The following is a 13,672-nucleotide window of genomic DNA, read 5'->3' as shown; positions in this document are numbered from 1 at the left end:
GGGATTACTTTAAATTTTATACCAAAGCTTTCTTATTAGATAAAAAAATTAATTATATTTTTATCTTAAACATATAACCTACGCAATTGTTATGCCTTTTTCTTTTTTTTAAGTGCTTACAGTTATTTGAAAATTTTAAATAATCGTAAAGCAATGGCCATAAAACTAGTATTCGAAAAAAAAAATTTACGTTTTTTCTTATAGACATATAAAGTGGTTTAAAAAATATAAATATGAATGTATACAAATATATATATATATATTTGTATATATTCATAAATTTTTTTTTTTTTTTTTTTTTTTTTTTAATAATTATTATTCTTATAAGTGTTTATCCTTAATTATATAATCATACATATATATAGTATTACATATATAAGTATAATATATATTTTATTTATGTTGTATTAAATTTTATCAATAGTAGTATCTTTAATTTTGATTATGCCTCTATGTATCGCTCTCTATATATATAATATATAGATATATATGTTTCCTCAATTTTTAAAAGCAACAAAAAAAAAAAAAAAAAAAAAAAAAAAAGAAATGAAATGAAAACTTATATATATATATATATATATATTAAAAAGGGGTCATATATTAAATAATTTAAAACATAAAAAATAAATAGAAAAATCATATGAATATATAAATGTGTTACCCATATGGATGAAAAATTATAAGAATTAACAACAACAAAAAAAAAAAAAAAAAAAAAAAAAATACATACATATATATATATATATATATATATATATATATATAATAAAATATCATATGATATTATAAAATAATTACAAGTCAAATAAAGATTATATATGTAATAATTGTAGCATGACTACAAAAAATTCCCACACACAAATGTTAAAATTTACTTAAAAGTGAAGAGCAAATAAAAAATGGGGTAATAATGTTATTATTAATATAAGATAAATAAAATGTTATCTTAATTTATAGAAATATATATATATATATATATATATATATATATATATATATATATTTTTGTAGTTATGTATATGAGATTTCTTCGGGGTTATTTAAATAAAAATGTATATTTTTATCTAATACATCAATTCTATTATATATTTCTTGATATATATATTTCATAATGTCTATATAATTTCTTATAATTTCATTTTTTTGTTTTACACCTGAAGCTACTAATGACATATCTTTTTCCATTTTAGCTCTTAAGGATGGATTTGTTAAATCAATACCAATATCCTTAAATTTTTTATAAGCTTGTACTAAGGCTATACCTAAATTGGTAGGTATAAAAAGAGACTTTGAATTTTTTATAACATAATTTCTTTTTTGTATATTTTCTATATGTTCATGCATAGTTGCATCTGTACCTATACTAAATTTGTCCATTAATGTAAGCAAATTTGATTCTGATAAATATTTAGGTGGTTGTGTTATACCTTCTTCTATTAATAATGATGTGGGATAAAATTCATCATCAACTTGAAATGAAGGTATAACTTTATCATTCCATTTTTCATATGTATATATTTCTAAATAATTTTTTTCTTTTATTTTTAATCCTTTACAAAAAAATTGTTCTTCTTGTATTTTTGCTGTTACTTTTGTATTATATCCTATAGCATCATTACTACATACTGCTAAAAAATGTTTACATATAAATTCATATAATTTCCATTCTTTTTCTTCTACTTTTAATGTCTTGTTCATATTTTTTACAGGATGTATAGGCGGATGAGCCTTATCATTCATTTTTCCTTTTCTTGGTTTCTGATATTTATTTTCTTCACACAATTTATTAGCATACCAACCAAATGTGTCATTTTTTCTCAGTTGATTTATAATCTTTTGTAGGTTCATGGTATCTGGAAAACAATTGGTTTCTGTTCTTGGATAACTAATATATCCTTTGTTATATAATTTTTCAGCTATCGTCATGCATTCTTTTGAAGATATTTTAAAATATCTAGAAACAAGTTTTGTCATTTGTAATGTATTTAATGGATATGGTTTATATTTCCTTGTCTCACTTTCATAAACATTTGTTATTTTACAAAGTGGATTTTTTAATAATTCTTCGTATATAAGTATTACAGCTAAATGATCAAATAATCTTATTCTAGACCATGTAAAATCTACAACATTATTATTTTTATTCTTATTATTAACTGTTTTTCTTTTTTTCTTTTTGTTTTTCTTCTTTTTTGTTGTACTTTTTTTTTTCTTTTTCTTTTTTTTTTTTTTCTTATTTTTCTTTTCATCAACATAATAATCATCAGTCTCATCATTGTCATTATTACTTTCATCACTGTTAGTATAATAACTATCACTTTCGTCACTGTCACTATCAATCTCTTGATCGTCATGATCATCATCATTATTTTCATCATCCATAGGATTTATTAAATCATTATTATACACACATTTCATTTTAATACTCCAATAATATTCATTCTTAAAATTTTTTATATCTAAATATCTATTAACAACAAAACCTAGGGTAGGGAATTGACAAGGACCATAACTAATAATATTAGTTTCATTCTTTACCAATTCAATATATCTAATGGTCATAAAACGTGTAAAAATAGAACCCATTCTTAAATCGATTTCTCTTCTTGCATCAACACTATATGCTAAATTTTTATTAGGTTCTTTTAAATTATTAATAGCATGTATTATATCTTTTTCAGTTACAGCTGAAAACTGAGCTCTATGAATTATTAATTTTCTATTTGTAATCCTACAGGCATTTATAACTTCAAAGCATATATGTTCCCCTTCTCTATCACAATCTAACCATAAAATCAACATATTACATTCTTTGGAATATTTTTTTAAATTATTTTCAATATTCTTTTTATCCTTTTCAACATATACTGTTATTTCAGCATCAAATAATTCTTGTGGGTCCGTATTATTCCAGTTTTTATAGCGGTCATCAAATTTTTGTTCTGTCAAATGACCAGTGACAGATGTCACATACATATACCATATGTCATTCTTTATCTTATAATCAAATGTAAAAACAGGATTATATTTACTACAACTCTTAATCTTATTAGGTCTACCTTTGCATAAAATTTCGGCAATGGCAGAGGCCACAGATGGTTTTTCAGCCACATTCAACACTTTCAGTCGTGCCATATACAAAAGAGAATAATAAAATAAAATTATCAAAACAAAGAAAATATATATATATATATATATTTATATTTAATTCACGAAATAGTTAATCCGAATCATATGGAACAACACACAAAGATAAATAAATAACTACATATATATGTCATACGTTATATGGTAAATGTCATATGTTATATATAATATATCATATTTCATTTTTGTATATAATTTATTTCCTTCAGATTTTTACCATATAAATCGAAGGATATATCTAATATTTTATTACAAATTTTCTTCCATTTTTAATACACACATAAATATGAAATCATAAAATGATAAATATAAAAATACAAAAATATTAATAAAATTAATACACACATGTATATATATCAATAATATTTATGTATTATGTTGAAACAATAACAATATACATTTCTAATATTTTATTTATTTAAAATGTGCATAAAAAAAAAAAAAAAAAAAAAAAAAAACTAAATAAATATATATATATATATATATATATATATATATATATTTTTAAAAAGATGAAAAAGTAATATTATATGTATGTATTGTATCATTATATTTTCTATATATTACATACATATATGAACAACTTTTTAAAAAAATATATTCGATGTTTTTATATATTTTTGGTTTATATATGGAAAAAGAAAAAAAAAATTATTATACGTAAAAAATATTGTATATATTTTAAATATCTTAATTTAATTTAATTTTATTTTATTTTATTTTATTTTATGTTATTTATATATTATTATTATTTTTTTTTTTTTTTTCTCTCATCCCAAGCATATTATGTTTAACAAAGTACTTTTTTAATTACTTATCCTGAAAAAAATATATACAATATATAATATATATATATATATTAATTTAAAAATTTCGTATATTTTTATTTATTAATATTAAAATTATATGACATTAGAATCAGCATATATAACACGATTGAATCATATAAGAATATTATTTCTTATATATTTAATTATTATAAATATGTTATTTTATATACTTTTGGATAGGATAATTTATTAAAGGGTATATATAATATTTATATAAATATATATAGTATATAATATATTGAAAATGTGTCTATAATTTAATATGTTCTTGTCTATTTCAAGAACATAAATTAGGTAATCATTTAATAATAATCATAATATAAATATAATAAAAGAATGGTTCTTTTCCTTTCCTTTTTTTTTTTTTTTTTTTAAATAATATCCTACTAAATATATTAATATAAAATTTTTGTTTTTTTCGTTAAGTTCTTTTATGAACAAATATAAAATATTGCTTATAAATTCATTTTTATGCTTCCAAAACATTAATAAATAATATTCGTTTTAAATTTAAAAATTTGAGTTATCAATTTATTTTCTTTCATATTATATATTAATTTAACTTTTATTTTTTTCCTTTTTTGTAAATTTAATGAACATTGAAAATAAACCTCAAATTATTGAACATATAAATTATTGTCTTGATAATACTATATACGATCTGAAATGGGTACACGGCAAATGTAACATTATTGCCGTAGGAGAAATGCTTGATAAAAAAGGATATATACATATATATAATTTGAATAAAGGAAATTTTACATGTATATCTAAAACTAATCTTGATAAAGGTGTTAAAACCATAGCTCCTTTTTTCACTTCAACTGGAACATATACAATAGCATGTGGTATAATATATTTTTTTTTATATAATTAAAACATGATTTTTTTTGTAATATTTTTTTATTCTATTATAAGTATAACAAATAAAAGGAAAGCATATAAATATATATACATTTTATTTATTATTGAAAAAATAGGTTCCTTTGATGGAAACATACTTCTTTATGATATAAATAACATGTCTGAAGAATACTACAAAATAAAAAAGCACACTAAATTAATAAACAAAATAGATTGTAAGAATTACAAAAATAATAATATTATAGTAAGTGCTAGTAGGGATGGTTCAGTCAAAATTTTCGACATAAGAACCAAACAAGAGGTACAATTGAAATATATAAATGAATTAATATATATATATATATATTTAAGTATTTTTTTTTTTTTTTTTTTTTTTTTAAAGTACATTTTCGTATATTATATTTTTTCTTGTAGGTAGTCAGTTTGGAACCACCCAAAAATTCTTCTTACATTCCTGATTGTTGGTGCGTGGAAACAGGTTAATTTAGATATAAATGTTAATCTTTCAATATTATTAAATATATATATATATATATATATATATATATATATACTTATGAGATAACAATATCATATATATCAATGTGAATAATATAACCATAAGGATATATCACTATCTTACCATTTTTATTTTTCTTTACCCTCAAGGAAATAATTATGTAGAACATAATGCTTATTCTAATATGAATGAAGAAAATTTAAATATATGTGCTGGGTATGATAATGGGGATATTAAATTTTTTGATTTAAGAACAATGAGATTAGAACATGAAGTAAGATTCTAAAAAATAAAAAAAAAAATCACGTGAATGTAAAATAGGCGAACATATATATATATATATATATATATATATATATATATATATATATTTTTGATATATAAAATATTATAATTCATTTTAAATAATCTTCCATTTATTTTATCAACATAATAATTTTTTTTTTTTTTTTTTTTTTTGCTTATACAGGTCAATGTAAACAATGGTGTTTGTGCTGTTAATTATGATAGAAAAGATACAAAAAAGAATAAATTAATTTGCTCAACTCTCGAGGGGAATATTTATATATTTAACTTGGATGTATATAATGATGTCTCTGGATATTCATATAGCAAAGACAAAATAATATCAGGTTCATTAAAATGAAATAATAAAAAAAATATGTACATATTTATAATAATATATATATATATATATATATATATATTTGAAGGTACATGTTGGGGAACACCTTTTTTGCCTCAAAATCGTGACATTTTTGCTACCTTGGGAGGAGATGGAAATGTTATTTAAATTAATATGAAAAAAAGAAAAAGAAAATTTGTTTTAAATATAAATGAGAATTGTTTAAAAAATATATATGTATACATATATGCGTACTTATATATGGTGTATATAATTTTATTTAATTTATATAATGCGATTAAATTAATTGTTTTTTTTTTTTTTATGTAACGGGATCCCATTTTAGCTAGGTGTGTATAAATATGTATATCCGGAAAAAAATTCTATTTTTGATGAAAAAATAGGATGTAAAAAAGGAATAGTGGGAGAATTAAATAAGTTAAATGATCTGAATGTATCTACACAACCAATAATTTCTTTTGATTGGTGTAAAGACAAACTAGGTCTTTGTGTCATGGCTTCACTAGACCAGACCATTAAAATATATATTATTACTAAATTGAATTTATATTAATTTTTAAAAAATATCAAAAAAAAAAAAAAAAAAAATATATATATATATATATATATATATATATATATATATATAGATATTAATATGTTATTTATAATAAAATAAGATTATCACGCTTACATTTAACAAGTGAATATATTTATACAATATAATGTATATTAAAAAAAAAAAAAAAAAAAAACCAAAACAAAACAAAACAAAACAAAAGATATATTATATAAATATTAACATATATATATGTGAGAAATATTAAAATGGTTCTTAAAAACAAAAATGAAGACATAATAAACATGTATATATAATTACATTTTATGAAAATATTCAGTAATTTTTTTTTGGCTAACTTTTCCTGCATTTAATCTTAAAATATAAAAACGTAAATTGATTAAATTTTCATGAAGTGTTTCTTCTGTTATGGTGTCTTTTAAATTATTATAATTCATAAAATTTAATAAGACATCAATACAATTAATTAAAAGGCTTTTATCAAATTGTATATTATTTATGTTATTTATATTATTCAGATTTCCTATAGTATTATTCATATTATTTTTATGCGATTCATTAAATTGATTTTGATCTTTATTTTCTACCATAGGGTTAACAAAATTACCATTTTCATAAAAATTACGCATATCTATCATTTCATTATTATTTAAAATATTACTATTAAGTTGATTACTATTAATAATATTACTAAAAGGGTAAGTGGTATGTGAGTTGTTGAGAGATTTATCATATGTTTCTTCATTTACCTGTACATTTAATGCATTGTGTGACATATTTTTTGAATCGTTATATATTTCATTATATACATCATTATATGTTTGATCATAGGTACAATTATATGATTGATTATATGTATAGTCATACATTCTATTATTATCATTATTATTATTGTTATTGTTATTACTATTATTATTACTATTATTATTACAATTATTATTATTATTATATACATTCAAATAACTCAAAGGGTAACATGATTGGTAGTTATACTCATCTTGAAATAGTTTCCTTTTTTTCTTTTCATTATTATCATTATTATTCTCAAATATTAATGAACTTCTACTCATTCTTTGATATTTTTATATGAAATATATTAAGCTACTAAAAATGCTTAACCTTAAAAAATTTGGTACATATATATATATATATTTATAATGACTATATGCTTTTTATGTGTGTATTTCAAATATAATTTCTTTATGTATCTAAGTCTTTAAAAGAAGTGGAAATATTTTTAAAATGCAATACAAAAAATTCAAAGTATTATTATTATATATATATTTATTAATATATATAATATTACATTTGTGTTTATTAATTTTTAAATATATCGTTTATACTGCTTTTATATAATATCTTCATGCTTCCATTAATATATATATATATATATATATATAATAGCACAAAGAAAAAAAAAATAATAAATTAAAAATAAATACATAAATAAATATGAGCAAATAAATATATAAATATTATATTTTTATATTTTAACATATTTATAAATCTTATTTCTTATAAACTCATTTATATTTTTAATTTCTTCTATTTTTTTGTTTTTATTATTATTATCAATAGACATAAAAATATAATCAATTGAAAAAATTAAATAAAACATTATATATTCACTAAATATAAACATATATATATTTTTATGTGAATAATTTTTCCTAGATTATTATAATTTTTTTCATTTTTAATTTTATGCATCCATAGTATTTATATAAATTTTTTTTTTTATTTTTATAAAAATATTCCTAACACATTATGTGTATAACCTTTTATGCATAAAAATGTATTTTTTTTTCATTAACATACGAGAAAAAAAAAAAAAAATAAATAATTGCATACACATAAATATATTTGTATTGTACAAATATATATTTTTATATAATTTTTTTTTTTTTTTTATAATAATCTCGCAAAAAAAAAAAACGTTTAAGTACATTTCTGTATATGCACACAAACAAAATTATCATTTCTTCCTTTAGTTATGTAGATACTATGATGAAATTCTTGTATAATATTTTTTATAAGAAAATGAAAGAAAATTATAACAATAATAATAATAACCCGTACTGTTATATAATGATATAATACTATAATAAAGGTTCCTTTTTCTCGTATCCTATTCATTTTATGTTCCTACAAAAGATGAAAAAATATTATTATTTTTACTTAAACTATATAGGTTTTTTAATTCACGCACTTTTTTTTGTTACTATGATCGCAAAAATGAAAGTAGCTCTACGTTAATGCAACTGTCCTGTTTTTTTTTTTTTTTTTTTTAATTAAAAAAATAAAATAAAATTGATCCGTATGTTCTATCATTTGTCCTTGTAAAAAAGAAAAAAATAAATACAAACAGGTTTATATATATATATATATATATAAGTGGTTTCATATTTATATAATCTTCACTGTTCATATTCACAAAGCATATTTTGTATTTTCTCATATTCTGAGCTAAACAAATAGGCAGTGTTTATTTGATTGGTCACAAAATATACATATATATTTACATTTATATATTTTTTTTTATCTTTGGAAAGACAAGAGTGTGGGAGGGAATAAATAATCGGAAAAAGGAAAACAAATTATATAACATAAATAAATATATACATATATAAATAAATATATATATATATATATTTTTTTTTTTAATGTTGTATGGGAATAATGATGAGCATTATAAATATACTATTATTCTATTTGTTCTTTTGTGTAAAAATAAGTATTAGTCAACTCTTAAGCTCAACACAATACGTATGTGATTTTTATTTTAATCCTCTGACTAATGTTAAACCAACTGTAGTTGAATCATCTGAAATCTACGAAGAAATTGGATGTACTATAAACAACCCAACGTTGGGTGACCATGTAGTATTAATATGTCCTAAGAAAAATGATGGTGATTTTAATAATATAGAAATAGTACCTACTAATTGTTTTGAGTCTCATTTATATTCTGCTTATAAAAATGATTCAAGTGCATATCATTTAAAAAAATTAGATATAGATAAAAAGTATGCAATAAGTTCAACGTTCAGTGAGTTCAGTCTAAATATTTTAGTTATACCTAACGAAAATAAAAGTCGTAAAACTATATATTGTAGATGTGATAATAGTAAAACGGAAAAGAGTATCCCAGGACAAGATAAAATATTAAAAGGAAAATTAGGGTTAGTAAAAATAATTTTAAATAACCAATATAATAATATAAAAGAATTAGAAAAAACAAAACATATTATACATAATACAAAGGATGCATATAAGTATGATATAAAATTAAAAGAAAATGATATACTTATGTTTTATATGAAAAAGGAAACTTCTGCAGAATCTGGAAATTGTGAGGATATATTAAATATTAAAGTAAATTCATTATCAAATAATAAAGTGGCTTTAAAAATGCCTTCCATATTTCTAAATAATATTAATTGTATGTTTTCATCTCAAGATGAAAATAATGAAAAATATTATATAAATATAAAAGCAGACAAAACCGAAAATATAGATGGCTGTGATTTTACGAAACCAAAAGGTGAAGGTATATATAAAAATGGATTCATAATAAATGATATACCAAATGAAGAAGAACGTATATGTACTGTTTATCTTTGGAATAAAAAAAATGAAACAATCGCAGGTATTAAATGTCCATATAAATTAACACCACCCTATTGTTTTAAACATATATTATATCAAAAAGAAATCGATTCGAAAAAGACATATAAAACATTTCTATTAAGTGATGTATTAGATATATATAATATAGAATATTATGGAAATAATAAGGAAGGCATTTATATGTTAGCATTAACAACAAAACCAGAAAAATCAAATACAGTTAGATGTATTTGTGAACAAAGTGGAAAAAAAGCAGTAATGGATTTACATATCGCATCTACATCTGGAAAATATTTTAGTATGTTTCTTACAGTTTTGCTTACTGTAATTTTTTATATGTATTTTAACATATGAATGAACTTGTATATATATATATATAATTATAATTGTATAGTTATTACATTTATTTTAATATTCATTTGTATATATTTATTGAGATAAATGCAACGTAAATACACACACATATATCATTTTACATTTTTCATATTTTGTTTTTGTATATGGAATGTTTTCCAATACATTCTACATATATATTTATGCAAAAATAATTCGATATACACATTGAAATATATATTTATAGAATATATCATTTTTTTCTTTATATTTATACATCCATTATACTTAACATAAACAAGACTTTTTTTTTAAGTACATGTACAATAATATAAATATATTCAAACAAAAAAAAAAAGTAAAATAATAAAATAAAATAAACAATGAAATATTAAATTAACATGATAGTCATATGAATACACATTTCAATGAAAAAAGAAATTTGCAATATAAATCATTTATTACCTTTCTTTTCCTCTTTATGAATAAATAAATGTACATATTATATATATATTACATATCTTTAAAAATAATGTTAAATATAGTAATAGCTACATTTATTTTCTACTCAGCGTAAAGGAATATATATTAGCTGTAAAAAAAAAAAAAAAAATTACACACAAATATACATTATAAAGGGAATATATAATAATCATATGCACATATAACATATATATATATATATATATATATATATATATATACATTTTGATGTTATAGATATTACGCATTAGAAATTATAATTAATCTATTATACAAAAAACAAAACTAATGAAAAATAGGAAATTTTATTTTTTTATATTTTTATTTATTCTTGTTCAATATATTTCATATTCAAATGGTATTACTAACTATATTAAATATAATAAATCCATTTTAATGTAAACAAAACATTAACATAATAAATGTACATAAAATAGTAAAACGTGTGTGAACTGAATTAAAATTATTAATATATATATATAAGACATTAAATGATAATAATACATATGTAGATGTCTTATAAATAATATATATATATATATATATATACATATATTTATATTAATATTTATTTTTATTCATAAGTACAAACCTATAAATAATTTCATGTACGCAAGTACAAAAAAAAAGCCGTCACTATATTTTAAACTATAATACACTTGTACAAAAGAAAAAAAAAAAAAAACGATTATATGAAAATATATATATCCCTTTAATTGTGAGATTTATTTAATATGAATTATATATATGTAAAAATTTATAAGTAATTTTTTTTATTCTTCAAAAGTAAAAATAAATACACACATAAGTATATTGATTTATGTAATATATAAAATAAAAACAAAGAAGACATATATATATATATATATAATTATATATTTTCTTTTTTTTTTTTTTTTTTTTTTTTCTTTACATATTAAATTTAATTTTTTCTAATTTTTACAATTTTTTCTTCTATACATGATGTTATATATTTATGCGAAAAAAGCTCCAATTTCTTTTATCTTATATATAGTATTATTATTAAAAATAATAAGTGGAAATGACGATTTCCGCAAGCCTAGTAGTTTGAATAGCGAAATATCGGGATTCATAGGATATAAATGTAATTTTTCAAATGAGGGTGTTCATAATTTAAAACCGGATACGCGTGAACGTAGGTCGATTTTTTGCAACATTCATTCGTATTTTATATATGATAAGATAAGATTAATAATACCAAAAAAAAGTACATCTCCAGAGTTTAAACTATTACCAGAAAATTGTTTTAAAAAGGTATATACTGATTATGAGAACAGAGTTGAAACAGATATATCTGAATTAGGTTTAATTGAATATGAAGTAGAAGAGAATGATACAAATCCTAATTATAATGAAAGAACAATAACTATATCTCCATTTAGTAAAAAAGACATTGAATTTTTTTGTTTTTGTGATAATACTGAAAAGGTTATATCAAGTATAGAAGGGAGAAGTGCTATGGTACATGTACGTGTATTGAAATATCCTCATAATATTTTATTTACAAATTTAACGAATGATGTTTTTACATATTTACCTAAAACATATAATGAATCTAATTTTGTAAGTAATGCATTAGAAGTAGAATTAAATGATGGAGAATTATTTGTTTTAGCTTGTGAACTAATTAATAAAAAATGTTTTCAAGAACCAAAAGAAAAAGCATTATATAAAAGTAATAAAATAATTTATCATAAAAATTTAACTATCTTTAAAGCCCCATCTTATGTTACATCAAAAGATGTTAATACAGAATGTACATGTAAATTTAAAAATAATCAATACAAAATAGTTTTAAAACCAAAATATGAAAAAAAAGTCATACACGGATGTAATTTCTCTTCAAATGTTAGTTCTAAACATTCCTTTACAGATAGTTTAGATATTTCTTTAGTTGATGATAATGCACATATTTCATGTAACGTACATTTGTCTGCACCAAAATATAATCATTTGGTGGGTTTAAATTGTCCTGGTGATATTATACCAGATTGCTTTTTTCAAGTATATCAACCAGAATCAGAAGAACTTGAACCATCCAATATTGTTTATTTAGATTCACATATAAATATAGGAGATATTGAATATTATGAAGATGCTGAAGGAGATGATAAAATTAAAATATTTGGTATAGTTGGAAGTATACCAAAAACCACATCTTTTACGTGCATATGTAAGAAGGATAAAAAAAGTGCTTATATGACCGTTACTATGGATTCAGCATATTATGGATTTTTGGCTAAAACGTTTATATTCCTAATTGTAGCAATATTATTATATATTTAGGTGATGATATGTATTAAAAATAAATTTAAATCAGAAGAAATTACAACACAAATTATAAGATTCAAGGTTATTTATAATGTATATTAATTATACTTTCATGATATATATATTATATATATTATATATATTATATATATTATATATATATTAAAATTTTTTTTTTTTTTTTTCTAAATAATTCTATAATGTGCTAATATGTTATAATTTCTCATACCGTATCCTATATTAATATAATTTTATATTGTCATTGGACAGAAAAAAAAATGGAATAATAATTAAATAAAAATACTCATTTGATTTTTTTTATAATATATTGGTTTTTTTTTTTTTTTTTTTTTTTTTCTTTTATTCTATTTATTTATAGTTATTTATAT

At 19.6% G+C, this 13,672-nt stretch overlaps 5 protein-coding genes across 5 annotated transcripts; 3 read left to right on the top strand and 2 right to left on the bottom strand.

Annotated features, from left to right (window-relative positions):
- Nucleotides 1–1,011: 1,011 nt before the first annotated feature.
- On the bottom strand, nt 1,012–3,135 carry PADL01_1346200 (DNA topoisomerase 3, putative; the record flags this gene model as incomplete). The annotated part of the gene is made up of 1 exon (XM_028684021.1): nt 1,012–3,135. The coding sequence occupies one exon, from the start codon at nt 3,133–3,135 to the stop codon at nt 1,012–1,014; it is 2,124 nt and encodes a 707-aa protein (XP_028540140.1).
- A 1,434-nt stretch (nt 3,136–4,569) lies between these two features.
- PADL01_1346100 (G-beta repeat protein, putative) lies at nt 4,570–6,539 on the top strand (the record flags this gene model as incomplete). The annotated part of the gene is made up of 7 exons (XM_028684020.1): nt 4,570–4,825; nt 4,958–5,142; nt 5,256–5,319; nt 5,490–5,614; nt 5,810–5,972; nt 6,054–6,124; nt 6,312–6,539. 7 exons carry the CDS (start codon nt 4,570–4,572, stop codon nt 6,537–6,539), a joined length of 1,092 nt encoding a protein of 363 aa, XP_028540139.1.
- A 302-nt stretch (nt 6,540–6,841) lies between these two features.
- Nucleotides 6,842–7,615, bottom strand: PADL01_1346000 (conserved Plasmodium protein, unknown function; the record flags this gene model as incomplete). Its single annotated transcript, XM_028684019.1, has 1 exon — nt 6,842–7,615. The coding sequence occupies one exon, from the start codon at nt 7,613–7,615 to the stop codon at nt 6,842–6,844; it is 774 nt and encodes a 257-aa protein (XP_028540138.1).
- A 1,600-nt stretch (nt 7,616–9,215) lies between these two features.
- PADL01_1345900 (6-cysteine protein) lies at nt 9,216–10,529 on the top strand (the record flags this gene model as incomplete). Its single annotated transcript, XM_028684018.1, has 1 exon — nt 9,216–10,529. The coding sequence occupies one exon, from the start codon at nt 9,216–9,218 to the stop codon at nt 10,527–10,529; it is 1,314 nt and encodes a 437-aa protein (XP_028540137.1).
- Nucleotides 10,530–11,951: 1,422 nt separating this feature from the next.
- Nucleotides 11,952–13,298, top strand: PADL01_1345800 (6-cysteine protein; the record flags this gene model as incomplete). Its single annotated transcript, XM_028684017.1, has 1 exon — nt 11,952–13,298. The coding sequence occupies one exon, from the start codon at nt 11,952–11,954 to the stop codon at nt 13,296–13,298; it is 1,347 nt and encodes a 448-aa protein (XP_028540136.1).
- Nucleotides 13,299–13,672: the final 374 nt, after the last annotated feature.

Source organism: Plasmodium sp. gorilla clade G2 (genome assembly GCF_900097015.1).
Source record: "Plasmodium sp. gorilla clade G2 genome assembly, chromosome: 13".
NCBI classification, from domain to species: Eukaryota; Apicomplexa; class Aconoidasida; order Haemosporida; family Plasmodiidae; genus Plasmodium; species Plasmodium adleri (nom. inval.).
Note: the sequence above shows the minus strand (reverse complement) of the source record. Positions and strands in the feature narration are given on the sequence as shown.